Source organism: Doryrhamphus excisus, chromosome 4 (genome assembly GCF_030265055.1).
Source record: "Doryrhamphus excisus isolate RoL2022-K1 chromosome 4, RoL_Dexc_1.0, whole genome shotgun sequence".
NCBI classification, from domain to species: Eukaryota; Metazoa; Chordata; class Actinopteri; order Syngnathiformes; family Syngnathidae; genus Doryrhamphus; species Doryrhamphus excisus.
The window spans coordinates 2,916,547-2,930,883 of record NC_080469.1 but is presented as its reverse complement, the minus strand read 5'-3'; the positions used below and the strand labels follow the sequence as shown (position 1 = coordinate 2,930,883).

General features: G+C 38.4%; 2 protein-coding genes across 3 annotated transcripts in view; one reads left to right on the top strand and one right to left on the bottom strand.

Annotated features, from left to right (window-relative positions):
- si:dkey-91m11.5 (PH_BCR_vertebrate and RhoGAP_Bcr domain-containing protein) overlaps nucleotides 1–3,816 on the bottom strand; it is a 64,452-nt gene extending 60,636 nt beyond the window's left edge. Inside the window, exon 1 of the mRNA XM_058069993.1 lies at nucleotides 2,058–3,816. Coding sequence (XP_057925976.1) covers nucleotides 2,058–3,372 — 1,315 coding nt within the window. The 5' untranslated portion in view covers nucleotides 3,373–3,816. The remainder of the gene's footprint in view (nucleotides 1–2,057) is intronic.
- Nucleotides 3,817–5,544: 1,728 nt separating this feature from the next.
- Nucleotides 5,545–14,337, top strand: part of ift81 (intraflagellar transport 81 homolog) — a 33,107-nt gene continuing 24,314 nt past the window's right edge. Inside the window, exons 1-7 of one of the 2 annotated variants that reach the window (XM_058071554.1) lie at nucleotides 5,545–5,867; nucleotides 5,966–6,069; nucleotides 6,472–6,652; nucleotides 6,743–6,832; nucleotides 9,019–9,084; nucleotides 9,370–9,480; nucleotides 14,191–14,275. In XM_058071554.1, the coding sequence (XP_057927537.1) occupies nucleotides 5,724–5,867; nucleotides 5,966–6,069; nucleotides 6,472–6,652; nucleotides 6,743–6,832; nucleotides 9,019–9,084; nucleotides 9,370–9,480; nucleotides 14,191–14,275 (781 nt within the window). In that variant the 5' untranslated portion in view covers nucleotides 5,545–5,723. The remainder of the gene's footprint in view (nucleotides 5,868–5,965; nucleotides 6,070–6,471; nucleotides 6,653–6,742; nucleotides 6,833–9,018; nucleotides 9,085–9,369; nucleotides 9,481–14,190; nucleotides 14,276–14,337) is intronic. The other variant, XM_058071553.1, reaches the window with a different exon arrangement.

Genomic DNA, 14,337 nt, shown 5'->3' with positions numbered 1-14,337 from the left:
AATCCAGCTGCTAGACGACATTTAATGGTGGATTTAATGCGGTGGGTTCGAACTTCATTCATGAGATTGCAGGTCAACACACACACAAGGGACCTTAGTGTTCCTCTTTTGGGACTTGATCTTATATGTACATTCTTGACATTCATTCATTCATTCATCGACGCTAGAAGAAGAGCTGCAACAATGCACTACGATTCGATTAATCGAGTGGTTAGCATGCACGCCACACAGCTAGGAGACTTGGGTTCGATTCTCCGCTTGCCATCGCTGTGTGGAGTTTGCATGTACGTACGTATTCCCAGTGTACCGGATTCTCCATTATGTTCCGATATACAACCCACGGTTGTTTGTGTCGATAAAGTTATTGCGGATCAACCATCGATTAATCATTCTCCGATCAGCTACAGTATTTTACATCAAACTCTGGAAAAGTTCGCAGCTGTGGATTCGGCAGATTACGCACGTCCCAGCATGCTTTGCTGTAGTTAAAATGATCGCTTTTAGTGTTTTGTGCTTCTTTAAGGTGTTATTTTATACAAACTTTGTAACTGTGCAGGGCTGCACGGTGGTCGAGTGGTTAGCGCGCAGACCTCACAGCTAGGAGACCAGGGTTCAATTCCACCCTCGGTAATCTCTGTGTGGAGTTTGTATGTTCTCCCCCGTGCATGCGTGGGTTTTCTCCGGGTACTCCGGTTTCCTCCCACATTCCAAAAACATGCTAGGTTAATTAGCGACTCCAAATTGTCCATAGGTATGTACGATGTACACCCTGGACTGGTGGCCAGCCAATCACAGGGCACATATAGACAAACAACCATTCACACTCACATTCATACCTATGGACAATTTGGAGTCGCCAATTAACCTAGCATGTTTTTGGAATGTGGGAGGAAACCGGAGTACCCGGAGAAAACCCACGCATGCACAGGGAGAACATGCAAACTCCACACAGAGATGGCCTAGGGTGGAATTGAACCCTGGTCTCCTAGCTGTGAGGCCTGTGCGCTAACCACTCTTTAAATACATTCATTCATTTTCTACCGCTTTTGCTCACGAGGGTCGCGGGGGGTGCTGGAGCCTATCCCAGCTGTCTTGGCTACTATGTACTACTCCTCTGGAATTGTACTTTTAAAAGTGGGAAACATTACAACCATTCTGAATAAGGTTGCCAGATTCATTCATTCATTCATTTTCTGCTTTTTCCTCACGAGGGTCCCAGCTTTCTTTGGGCGAGAGGCGGGGTACACCCTGGACTGGTGGCCAGCCAATCACAGGGCACATATAGACAAACAACCATTCACACTCACATTCATACCTATGGACAATTTGGAGTCGCTAATTAACCTAGCATGTTTTTGGAATGTGGGAGGAAACCGGAGTACCCGGAGAAAACCCACGCATGCACGGGGAGAACTTGCAAACGCCACACAGAGATGGCCGAGGGTGGAATTGAACCCTGGTCTCCTAGCTGTGAGGACTGCTCGCGAACCACTCGTCCACCATGCTGCCCCCTTTAAAATACATTCATTCATTTTCTACCGCTTATCCTCACGAGGGTCGCGGGGGGTGCTGGAGCCTATCCCAGCTGTCTTTAGGCGAGAGGCGGGGTTACACCCTGGACTGGTGGCCAGCCAATCACAGGGCACATATAGACAAACAACCATTCACACTCACAATGGACAATTAAGTTGCTAATTAACCTAGCATGTTTTTGGAATGTGGGATTAAACTGGAGTACCCGGAGAAAACCCACACATGCACAGGGAGAACATGCAAAAGGGTGGAATTGAACCCTTGGTCTCCTAGCTGTGAGGTCTGTGCGCTAACCACTCGACCACCGTGCCGCCCCCTTTAAAATACATGTATATTAATATTTATACTGTTAATGTACAACTCGCAAGGTATGTTGGGTAGCTCATGGGTACACTTCCCTAAAATAACGTTACCAAGCATACCTTGTGGGTTATGAATGGGAGTTTTTTTTTTTTTTAGATTTTTCCAAAGTGCCTTTGGCTAAGTAATGGTTGAGGAAGAAAGTGTGTATATTTGACACATACCCAGATCTCCTTGGATACTGTTGTCATGGGAGGTTCTGCTGGACGTGGTGGAGTCCCCATCACTGGGCCAGGGTTGTCCTGTTTTATGGACTCTAACGTTGGCGTCGGTCAGGGTCACCTGCTGCTTCAGACGCTTCAGTGAGAGTGGTGTGGGCGGGCTGCTACTGTCACAAGACTGCTGGGACGGCGAGCGACTTTTCTCCCTGAACATCGGATAGGCGGTCGGACTGGGAGAGACGTGGCTGGACTGGCCTGAGGAGAAGTCCTCTTCGCTGGATGTTAGGTTCTCATTGGAGCTACAGTCCGGAGTGTATCCTCCTCCGCCGTCGTCGTCAAAGCTACCGGGGGAGCAGGAGCGCCTCGGCCATGTTAGGTGTGTGTCTTTCTCTATGCTGTGGTCTCTGATCTGGATCACTCGAGTCTCCCCTTCGGCAGCCATTATTCCGCCAACATAGACACTCGAGTACGGCGGACACTCCGATGCTTGTGGATCGCACGTAGACCTGATCGCGCAGTCTTTCAGGAAGTGCTGCCCGGGTTCATCATAAGACCCGTTATAGCCGTAGTTCCCCTCTGTGGACCGTCCCCGTTGGATAAACTTGTTTATGTCCCCAGTTGTGGCTGAAAGGTTCCCCGGTACCGAATGAAGAGACCTCTTCCGTTCCATTTGCATAGCCTGACATCCAAGCGTACTGATCTTATCCGAGACCTCCCTGTCGTTGACTTTGACCAGTCCGCGCTCGTAATGGTACTCCATGTTCACGTAGAATGGTTTCTCCGGCTTTCCCGCCACCGAAAAGCGTCCATCTGCGGCGGTGTGGGAATTTGCTCTCCTGATGCGTTCGAAGTTTGATCGCAAAGCTGCAACCGAACCCGGTCCCACTGGGAATTCAGAAATGTCCGACTCTTGTCGAATAGGGGACACGCGACCCTTCTGTTTGGCACCTTCGACTTCTCCATCGGGATGTGGTGTCCAATTTACTATTTGTCCAGGTCCGGTCTGAGGTGGCTCCAGTGATACGTCCTCTTTGTGACTATCTGGACCACTGGAAATGTCTCCATCACTTATCTGAGCAGGCCTTTTAAACCCCCAGCGCTGCCCGTCGTAAGACTTCTTCTCTTTAGCAAGAAGAGTCTGCAGGTAGATCATACGAAACCGCTCTTTGTTTACCTCCTTCTCTAAATGTCTGATGGACGTCTTGCATTTGTCCAGCTCCTGTTCAATCGCTCCTAAGGAATTCAGCTCCATGCTTGGGGGATCTGACTCAGGAAACTGGGTTCTCCAAGCCTCTACAAACCCCACCGGTTCCACCATTGTTATTTTACCCTGACAGACACTATTCAGAGAAAAGTACTCCCAAGGAATATAATGAAGTTAACTTTCTGTTGTTGATGACTGACATAGTGCTGTAAAGATTACACTTTTGTTGTGTTTACTTACAGAATAGTCCTGCAGTTTCTGTACTCCGTTTTAGTAAGTCCAGGGAACATATAGCTGTCCTTGTGAGCTTTTCCTTTCGATGTCTTATATCCTCCGTGCTTGCTGTCAGACTGCCTCGCAGCTGGATGGTGTTTTGCAGAGCTTGCAGAAGTAGGCGGGGCGTCAGTGTGTGATTTAGCTTTTCACCGAAAATCACTTTTTTTTTTTAAAATGTGATGATGAACAATAAAAAAAAACTTCACTTGGACGATAGTAAACTTTCCATTTCACCACCAAACCTCCCCACTTAGTTAGGAAACAACATCACATTAGACTCCAAAGTTCATCGTCTTGCAATAAAGATGACTTGTAAGGAAAGATCGCCACCTTACGGTTGATATGTGGTTGCAACTTCCGGGCACAACATGGCGGAGCATACGCTGTAAGTGTACACCAGTGTTTTTCAACCTTTTTTTTTTTAGCCACGGCACGTTTTTTACGTTGGAAAAATTTTGCGGCACACCAATAACCAACATTATTTGCTTCTTTCAGCTTTTTTCCTGATTACGGACTCGCCACAGCAGATCCGCATACTAATTTAACCAACAATGTTACAAAATGTCAACACTACCTCTCACGTGCATCACTATGTCTATTAGAGGAACGAGGCAATCAGCTACGTGTTGCCACACGGACGAATATTACATTGCTCTGCCAGTCTTTACACCAATGACACGCGACAATGACATAATATTTGCAGAAAATTATTAATACATGTTAATTAAAAAAAAGTGATATTGAATAATTCCTCACGGCACACTTGTGTGCCGCGGCACAGTTGTTGAAAATCACTGTATTAGAGGAACGAGGCAATCAGCTACGTGTTGCCACACGGACGAATATTACATTGCTCTGCACAGTTGTTGAAAATCACTGGTGTACACAAATGCTAGTTATGAGCCGTTTTGGATTCACATATATCGACGCGTACACCGTATCTTAGTTTAGTTAGTTAGTTTATGTTGAGTTGTCTATAATGTAATATACCTAAGTATGGCAAATACACTATTATCAACTCCCTATTGAAAATAACCAAGAACAAAAGCGCATGCGCATAAGTAGCATACGGAAACCCCTTTGAAGCTTCTTATGCAGAGCAACCAGCCTGGAAGTCTTACCATGGCAACCACGAGGTGTGGGCGGGTCGATCCAAATACCGATAGTATTGATACCAACAGTCGTGATTAGATTTTTTTGTATTTGTGTTGTTGTTTTCGACAAATCTGTGTGTTTTTGCTGTGTTATTCATATTGCTACATGACTAATATTGTTATATTCATATATTGTTATTTCAACCCAGAGCGTCCACAGGAGGACTTTGGAGGCAAAAAAGCCAAATAACTTTAATGAGGTAAAAAAGGGATAATTGTATTGTTTTTATTGATATCGTCACATTGTTTCATGATGTATATAATGTTACATTGTTCACAAATAGTGTTCCCATTAAAATATGTATCCAGTGTTTTATTATGATTATAACTACATTAACCCAATTAAAGTTAAAATGACAAACCCACTCCAAATTGACCTTAATTATGAATGAATGTTTGTCTATATGTGCCCTGTATATATGTGTCGGCATCACCCTGTTCACTTGGTATCGGATTGATACCAAAATTGCAGTATCGCCCACCCTTTGTATCCACGGTAACTGCAACAACGCGAAATGGCAGCGATGCGTTAAAACTGTACTTGAGAGTTGGGATTTTTGAGACCCCAGTCGGGAAATCCGGACTCATTAGTCATTTGATTTTATAAACACAGCCATTCGTCACTTTCTATAACCTTTAGTGTTTACAGAATTCGAAACTAGTATTTCAAAGAGTTTGTTACGTGGATTTCTTATTTTGCAGACGATTATGTCAACAACTAACATAAAGTATTATTTTGTTTTTCATTTAGATTCACGAATACATACATTTAAATGTTTTTTTTTGTAAATACATATGAGGAAGAGCACACGTACTTTTTACGTATGACATAAGGCATGAAAGAGGTCTTCGAAGACACACAAAAAAAGAGATTATAATAGGGTAGCACAAATTCCAGCGTCTCCCTTGCTACCCAAATGCACCATTACGTCTTTGGATTCTTGGATTGTTTTGCTAGCTGATGTTAGCCGAGAAGGAAAAGGCACAAGTTGTGAAAGCTTCCACTCGTCAAATAACTACAACAATCCAGGTAAAATGAGTGAGCAATTGAAGTTCATCGTCGAACAACTCAACAAAGACCCTTTTAAGAAAAACTTTAATCTCATCACGTTTGACTCGCTCGAGCCAATGCAGTTGCTTCAGGTGTTGAATGATGTCCTAGCTGAAGTAGACCCAAAGGTAAGTAATTTTACAGCTATTATAAAACTTAGTGTGGTACCACACACATAAACACAATTATCATGTTATGAATGAGTTTTGATAATTTTATTTTTCAGCAAGCGATTGATATTCGCGAGGAAATGCCCGAACAAACCGCTAAGAGAATGTGTTCTCTGCTCGGGATGCTAAAATACAAACCACCTGGCAACCAGTCTGATTTGTAAGTTGTTGCAAAATGAAATATCTTGTATTTTAAATCACTTTTCTACACTGACTGGCCAAAAAAGGTCACCACATTGATTTAACCAAGAAAATAGAGTTAGGTATAGATCCAGAAACATTATGTGCTTAAAGAATAAAGTGAAGTGACTACCTAAATATGGTTATTATCAGTGGATTAATTTTAATCCCTGGCAGCACTGGCATATTCCAAGATTACAATGCTAGGAAGCAGGGACATCATTTTCATACATGGATTGGCCACCACAGAACCCATACCTGAACCCCACAGCAATCAGAAAGCGTGTGTGACCCTTTTTTTTTGACCAGGCAGTTTAAAAGTGTGATACTCAATTGCATGATCATACAATTTTTATACCTTGCTTTATTTTGTCTCCAACAGAAGCACCTTCAGACAAGGTCTGGTGATCGGCAGCAAACCTGCGGTGCATCCCATTTTGCACTGGTTGCTGCAGAGAGTCCCGGAGTTGAAGAAAAGAGCTTATTTGGCTCGTTTTCTTGTTAAACTCGATGTTCCTGCAGAGTTCCTGGCCGACGACGTTATCAGCGATACCTATCATCAGGTTGTCCTACACCAGACATGTCAAACTTGGGCACATGGGGCTAAATCCAGTAGCAAATGAGCTAATGTATATATGTGTTTGTGTTCCAAGTATGAAGAACTGGTGGAGGGATTTAAGACAAACCATAAGGAGTGTGAGCAGCTGAGAACGTCGGGCTTCTCCACGGCAGAAATCAGGAGGGTAAAACAACTTTTTACACAATCACAATGGCTGTTGTGGCTGTCTAGTGACAATAAGAGAGTGTTGTAAGTAAAGTAAAGACATTAAAATATATGCAAGTAAACATATAAACAATATATAGGTAATGGTCTGTTAGAATACTTTCATATCTCTGAATACTAAGACTACCATGGTTGGAAACCCCAATAACGATGATATGAATGAGGTAGTTGAAAAGTTCAACAACTACTTTGTAAATATTGGACCAAAACTACAAGAAGAGATTGCACAATTCTGGACAGAGAGGAATCATAATTTCATGTTTCTCACTGACAAAACGGGGAATCATTAATATTGTCAGCAAAAACAGCAAAAAAAAAAGCAAAAACATCAACTGACTGTAATGGAATTGAACAGCTAAAGTAGTCAAAATGCAGTGTCCTTATTAACACAATTTTCTGAAATAATTTAGAAACAATTCAATAACAAGTTGGACATGTTTATTAATAAGAATGAATTGCTTGCAGATAGTCAATACCGATACAGAACTCATATTCATATTCACTGAGAAAATGACCAACGCCATAGACCACAGAAAGTGTGCAACTGCAGTATTTATGGATTTGACAAAATCCTTCGATACTATCAATCACGGTATTCTACCAACCAAATTAGAAAGCTCCGGAATCAGTGGATTAATATTGAATTGGGTCAAAAGCTACCTAGCTAACAAGAAGCAATATGTTAAGATAGGAGAATACATATCTGCAAGATTAAATATTACATATGGAGTACCCCAGGGGTCAATATTGGAACCAAAACTGTTCAATTTGTATGTTAATGACATCTATAAAGTGATAAAGGATTTGAAGATGATAAAATACAAAGAGTCGAGTGGTTAGCGCGCAGACCTCACAGCTAGGAGACCAGGGTTCAATTCCACTCTCGGCCATCTCTGTGTGGAGTTTGCATGTTCTCCCCCGTGCACGCGTGGGTTTTCTCCCACATTCCAAAAAACATGCTAGGTTAATTGGTGACTCCAAATTGTCCATAGGTATGAGTGTGAGTGTGAATGGTTGTTTGTCTATATGTGCCCTGTGATTGGCTAGCCACCAGTCCAGGGTGTACCCCGCCTCTCGCCCAAAGACAGCTGGGATAGGCTCCAGCACCCTCGTGAGGAAAAGCAGTAGAAAATGAATGAATATCTGCAATTAAATATTACATGTGGAGTACCCCAGGGGTCAATATTGGGACCAAAACTGTTTACAATTTGTATGTTAATGACATCTGTAAAGTGATAAAGGATTTGAAGATGATAAAATACAAAGAGTCGAGTGGTTAGCGCGCAGACCTCACAGCAAGGAGACCAGGGTTCAATTCCACCCTAGGCCATCTCTGTGTGGAGTTTGCATGTTCTCCCCGTGCATGCGTGGGTTTTCTCCGGGTACTCCGGTTTCCTCCCACATTCCAAAAACATGCTAGGTTAATTAGCGACTCCAAATTGTCCATAGGTATGAATGTGAGTGTGAATGGTTGTTTGTCTATATGTGCCCTGTGATTGGCTGGCGACCATGAGCTTCCCAACATACCTTGCGAGTTGTATATTAACAGTATAAATATTAATATACATGTATTTTAAAGGGGGCTGCGCAACGGCCGAGTGGTTAGCGCACACGCCTCACAGCAAGGAGACCAGGGTTCAATTCCACTCTCGGCCATCTCTGTGTGGAGTTTGCATGTTCTCCCCGTGCATGCGTGGGTTTTCTCCGGGTACTCCGGTTTCCTCCCACATTCCAAAAACATGCTAGGTTAATTAGCGACTCCAAATTGTCCATAGGTATGAATGTGAGTGTGAATGGTTGTTTGTCTATATGTGCCCTGTGATTGGCTTTCCACCAGTCCAGGGTGTACCCCGCGACCCTCGTGAGGAAAAGCGGTAGAAAATGAACAAAGAAAGAGTCTTAAACTTGTTCTCCCCTGTTGATTGTACTTAATTATTTATTATACTATTATTTTATGATGATTACCCACTGCTATTACTAGTACTATTATTTATTATTTAAGTGTGAAAACGTTGAATTTGGGGGTTGGATTAAATAAGTTATGTTTCTTCCTACTTCTTTGGACATTTTTTTGTGCATGTTCAAAAATAATTAAACCATTACTATACTTTTTTCTAAAAACGTTTTCTGTATGTTTCCTAACAGGATATTACTGCAATGGAGGAAGAGAAAGGCCCGCTCATTAAACGTGTGGAGAGGATGAAAAAGAGGGTGAGGTGCCCTTTTTGCTCTTGCAATGTTTGGCAGTCGGTAGGATTCACAGTGGAATGAAAACATGACCCCTGGTTATATATTATCAACTTCTCCAACTGGACCTGACAAGGATCTGACAGCTTGTAAAGTTGTATTTAATAAGCCAGCAAAGTAATGGGGTGTTGATCTTACACCAAACAACCATTCCGAGAAGGCGTAACTTGACTCTGTTGGAGGTGTGTGGTTATTTATTTATGGGATACAATATCATAACGAGTTGTTGTGCTCTTGTTCTTCCACTAGGTGGAGTCAGTGTCCAGCCATCAACAGATGCTGGAGCAGGCCAGACTGCTGAGAGTTGAGAAGAAGAGGGAAGAAGATCTGGCTCACCAGAAGCAAGAACAAAAGAATCAAGTAATCCGGTTTTCACTTGTTTAACACAAATGACACTGAAATGACATATTTATGTAATTATGTAACATTCTTAAGATGATAATGTCAACAAATAGCACGCAGGCTTTTTTTATATGAACGCATTTATCAATGGATATGAACCTCAAACTACAACCACGATTAAGCTGCAAAGCAGCATTGAACACCCACCCATGCAGCTCAGTGTTCGGCAAGTCTAAACTTGTTTGTCATTTCCTGTTGCTCCTGGGTGGGGATTTGAATACAGGAAGTGACCAATGTTTAGTTTCGGGAGGGGTCATATTCGTCATAAACACCAATAATCATGAAGCGCTGACCGTAGGAGTTAAAAAAAAATATTTTTTTACTAATAATAGGGCCTATTCAACTGTAAACCGGCATATTTTATTAATATATTTGTGGAAAAAAAACGCTTCAAAATTGGAAGTATGAATTGGCGAGGGACTACTGTGTATTTTTTCAAAATATACAGTGACTTTTGGGGCTTTGTGTTCAGTAATTCTGAAATATCACATTTATTATCCCCCCCAAAATGCTTGGAAATGTACGTAATAATAATAATAATAATAATAATAATAATAATAAGCAGTAATACATGTTCATCACAAACACCAATAATGATGAAGCACTGACCGTATGAGTTAAAATTTAAATATACACATTTTTGACTAATAATAGCCCCTATTCAACTGCAAACCGGCATGATTTATTAATATATTTGTGAAAAAACGCTTCAAAATTAGAAGTATGAATTGGCGAGGGAGTACTGTGTATTTTTTCAAATATATAAGGGTTGCTACTGGGTGACTTTTGGGGCTTTGTGTTCAGTAATTCTGAAATATCACATTTATCATCCCTCTCAAAATGCTTGGAAATGTACGTAATAATAATAATAATAATAATAATAAGCAGTAATACATGTTCATCATAAACACCAATAACGTTGAAGCGCTGACCGTAGGAGTTAAAATTTAAATATACACATTTTTGACTAATAATAGGCCCTATTCAACTGCAAACCGGCATATTTTATTAATATATTTGTGAAAAAACGCTTCAAAATTGGAAGTATGAATTGGCGAGGGACTACTGTATATTTTTTCAAAATATACAGTGACTTTTGGGGCTTTGTGTTCAGTAATTCTGAAATATCACATTTATTATCCCCCCCAAAATGCTTGGAAATGTACGTAATAATAATAATAATAATAATAATAATAAGCAGTAATACATGTTCATCATAAACACCAATAATCATGAAGTGCTGATCTTAGGAGTTAAAATTTAAATATACACATTTTTTTTACTAATAATAGGCCCTATTCAACTGCAAACCGGCATATTTTATTAATATATTTGTGAAAAAACGCTTCAAAATTAGAAGTATGAATTGGCGAGGGAGTACTGTGTATTTTTTCAAATATATAAGGGTTGCTACTGGGTGACTTTTGGGGCTTTGTGTTCAGTAATTCTGAAATATCACATTTATCACCCCTCTCAAAATGCTTGGAAATGTACGTAATAATAATAATAATAATAATAATAATAATAAGCAGTAATACATGTTCATCATAAACACCAATAATGTTGAAGCGCTGACCTTAGGAGTTAAAATTTAAATATACACATTTTTTACTAATAATAGGCCCTATTCAAATGCAAACCGGCATATTTTATTAATATATTTGTGAATAAACGCTTCAAAATTTGAAGTATGAATTGGCGAGGGACTACTGTATAATTTTTCAAATATATAAGGGTTGCTACTGGGTGACTTTTGGGGCTTTGTGTTCAGTAATTCTAAAATATCACATTTATCACCCCCCCAAAATGCTTGGAAATGTACGTAATAATAATAATAATAAGCAGTAATACATGTTCATCATAAACACCAATAATATTGAAGCGCTGATCTTAGGAGTTAACATTTAAATATGCAAATTTTTGACTAGTAGGCCGTATTCAACTGCAAACCAGCATGATTTATTAATATATTTGTAAATAAACGCTTCAAAATTGGAAGTATGAATTGGCAAGGGACTACTGTATATTTTTTTAAATATATAGGGGTTGCTACTGGGTGACTTTTGGGGTTTTGTGTTCAGTAATTCTGAAATATCACATTTATTATCCCCCCAAAATGCTTGGAAATGTACGTAATAATAATAATAATAATAATAATAATAATAATAATAATAAGCAGTAATACATGTTCATCATAAACACCAATAATATTGAAGCGCTGACCTTAGGAGTTAAAATTTAAATATACACATTTTTGACTAATAATAGGCCCTATTCAACTGCAAACCGGCATATTTTATTAATATATTTGTGAATAAACCTTTCAAAATTTGAAGTATGAATTGGAGAGGGACTACTGTATATTTTTTAAAATATATAAGGGTTGATACTGGGTGACTTTTGGGGCTTTGTGTTCAGTAATTCTGAAATATCACATTTATCACCCCTCTCAAAATGCTTGGAAATGTACGTAATAATAATAATAATAATAATAAGCAATAATACATGTTCATCATAAACACCAATAATCATGAAGTGCTGATCTTAGGAGTTAAAATTTAAATATACACATTTTTTACTAATAATAGGCCCTATTCAACTGCAAACCGGCATATTTTATTAATATATTTGTGAAAAAACGCTTCAAAATTGGAAGTATGAATTGGCGAGGGAGTACTGTGTATTTTTTCAAATATATAAGGGTTGCTACTGGGTGACTTTTGGGGCTTTGTGTTCAGTAATTCTGAAATATCACATTTATCACCCCTCTCAAAATGCTTGGAAATGTACGTAATAATAATAATAATAATAATAATAATAATAATAATAATAATAAGCAGTAATACTAATAAGGCCTTCACACCGCTATTCCCTGGCCAGAACACAAGTACAGTATTTTACATAACCGCAGTAGCATTATTACATTATTCATAAAGGCAACATGCTCGCTATTGTGTACTCAATGCACTGTTGTGACAAGTCTAGCCTGTTTTGAGTCATAATGAACAGAAACCTAAAGGAAGACAACATCTTCACAGGAGTCGCAAAGTCCGATGCCGTATGTCATATACATCCTGGTAACAGTACCGAAGTCATGATTATCATGCAGATATTTAAATTGTTATTTAAACAGCTCAAGGGTGCAACAGATGTGTGCAAATATTTAAAAATAAACACCAGAAAGAACCTTACCCAACATTTGAACTGAGACAACCATAATTGAGTAGCAAGATAATTGTCTCGCCTACAATAAAGCAAAGTTGCGGTAGCAGTGTTCCGACATGTACTATGACAAAGAAAAAAAATTACCTCCCATAACTTGCAAAACCGGGTCACATGGCAATTTTCTTACTTAATAAATAGCCTAAACACACCTCTATTAATGCCCTGCTGACGAAGCTGAAGGTTCAGCACCTGTAGGGCTACCACCGAGAAGTGGAAAAATTATTTGACATCATCTTGAACACACTTTGTATGAGACTTTTGGTAATGGTAATGCTTTTATTTCATTTGAACATGCATCAGATTACAATTGAATGCATCACATAATCAGTTCCCAGTTCCACATGTCCAAAAGGAGTAGGAAGAAGCAAAGCTTATTAAATCCTACCCCTCCATCTGGTACTTTTACAATCAGTAACTGTTACATTTGTTCACTTCCTGTTTACCTTATATGTGTGTGTATATATATATATATATATATATATATATATATATATATATATATATTTTGTCATGTACCGAAGTACAAGGTAATTTAATTAATTTTATTTTTTTAATATTTTCATATTTTAAATATATTTTATGTTTTGTATTTTTTTATTTTTTGTAATTTTATTTTTTTCATTTTTGTTAAAATTTTTTAAATTAAAATTACAAAAATAAAAAAATACAAATATAAAAAATACAAAACATATAAATTATATTAAAAATTATGAAAATATTTAAAAAATTAAATTAAATTACCTTGTACTTCGGTACATAAAAAAATAAAATAAAAAATAAAATTAAATAAATTACCTGTATTTTTTTATTTTTTGTAATTTTATTTTTTTTATTTTTGTAAAATGTTTTAATTTTTAATTTTTATTTTTTTTTCATTTTTGTCAAAAAAAATTTAAATTACAAAAAAATACAAATATAAAACATAAATTATATAAAAAATATGAAAATATAAAAAAATAAAATTAATTAAATTACCTCGTACTTTGGTACATGACAAAAAAAAAATATATATATATATATGTCACATACCGAATTATATATATATACATATCATATACATATCATATATATCCATTCCATAGTTTGATTTCACATACTGAAATGCTATGGCTAGCATAACGTAGTCCTAGCATAGAAGTGTTTCAAATGTACTTCTTCCCTGAGATCATATTTCTCCTCTCTTGTAGAGAAGTATTGGGTGACATTTTTAGCTAATTGCTTATTTTTAGCCTTATGCATTATTTTAGCTGTTTGAAGATGAACTATATCAGCAAGTTGAAGTATTTGTGATTTTAGAAATAAGGAGTTAGTATGTTCTCTGTAGGCGCCATTATGAATTATCCTTACTAGCCTTTTTTTTGCAGTACATTTAGCGAGTGAAGATTGCTTTTGTTCAAAATATTATCATTGACTCTGCGCTACTAATCAATGCTTTGTGTTCAGCTGTTTCAGGCAGAGCAAAGATTGCAGAGGTTGCAACAGCAGTTGAAGGACATGCGACAGGCTGCGGCTGATTCCAGTCCAGATAGTAAGTTTAGCTTTACATTTTCATTTTTTACTAGCCCACAGCACATTCTAAAAATATAATTG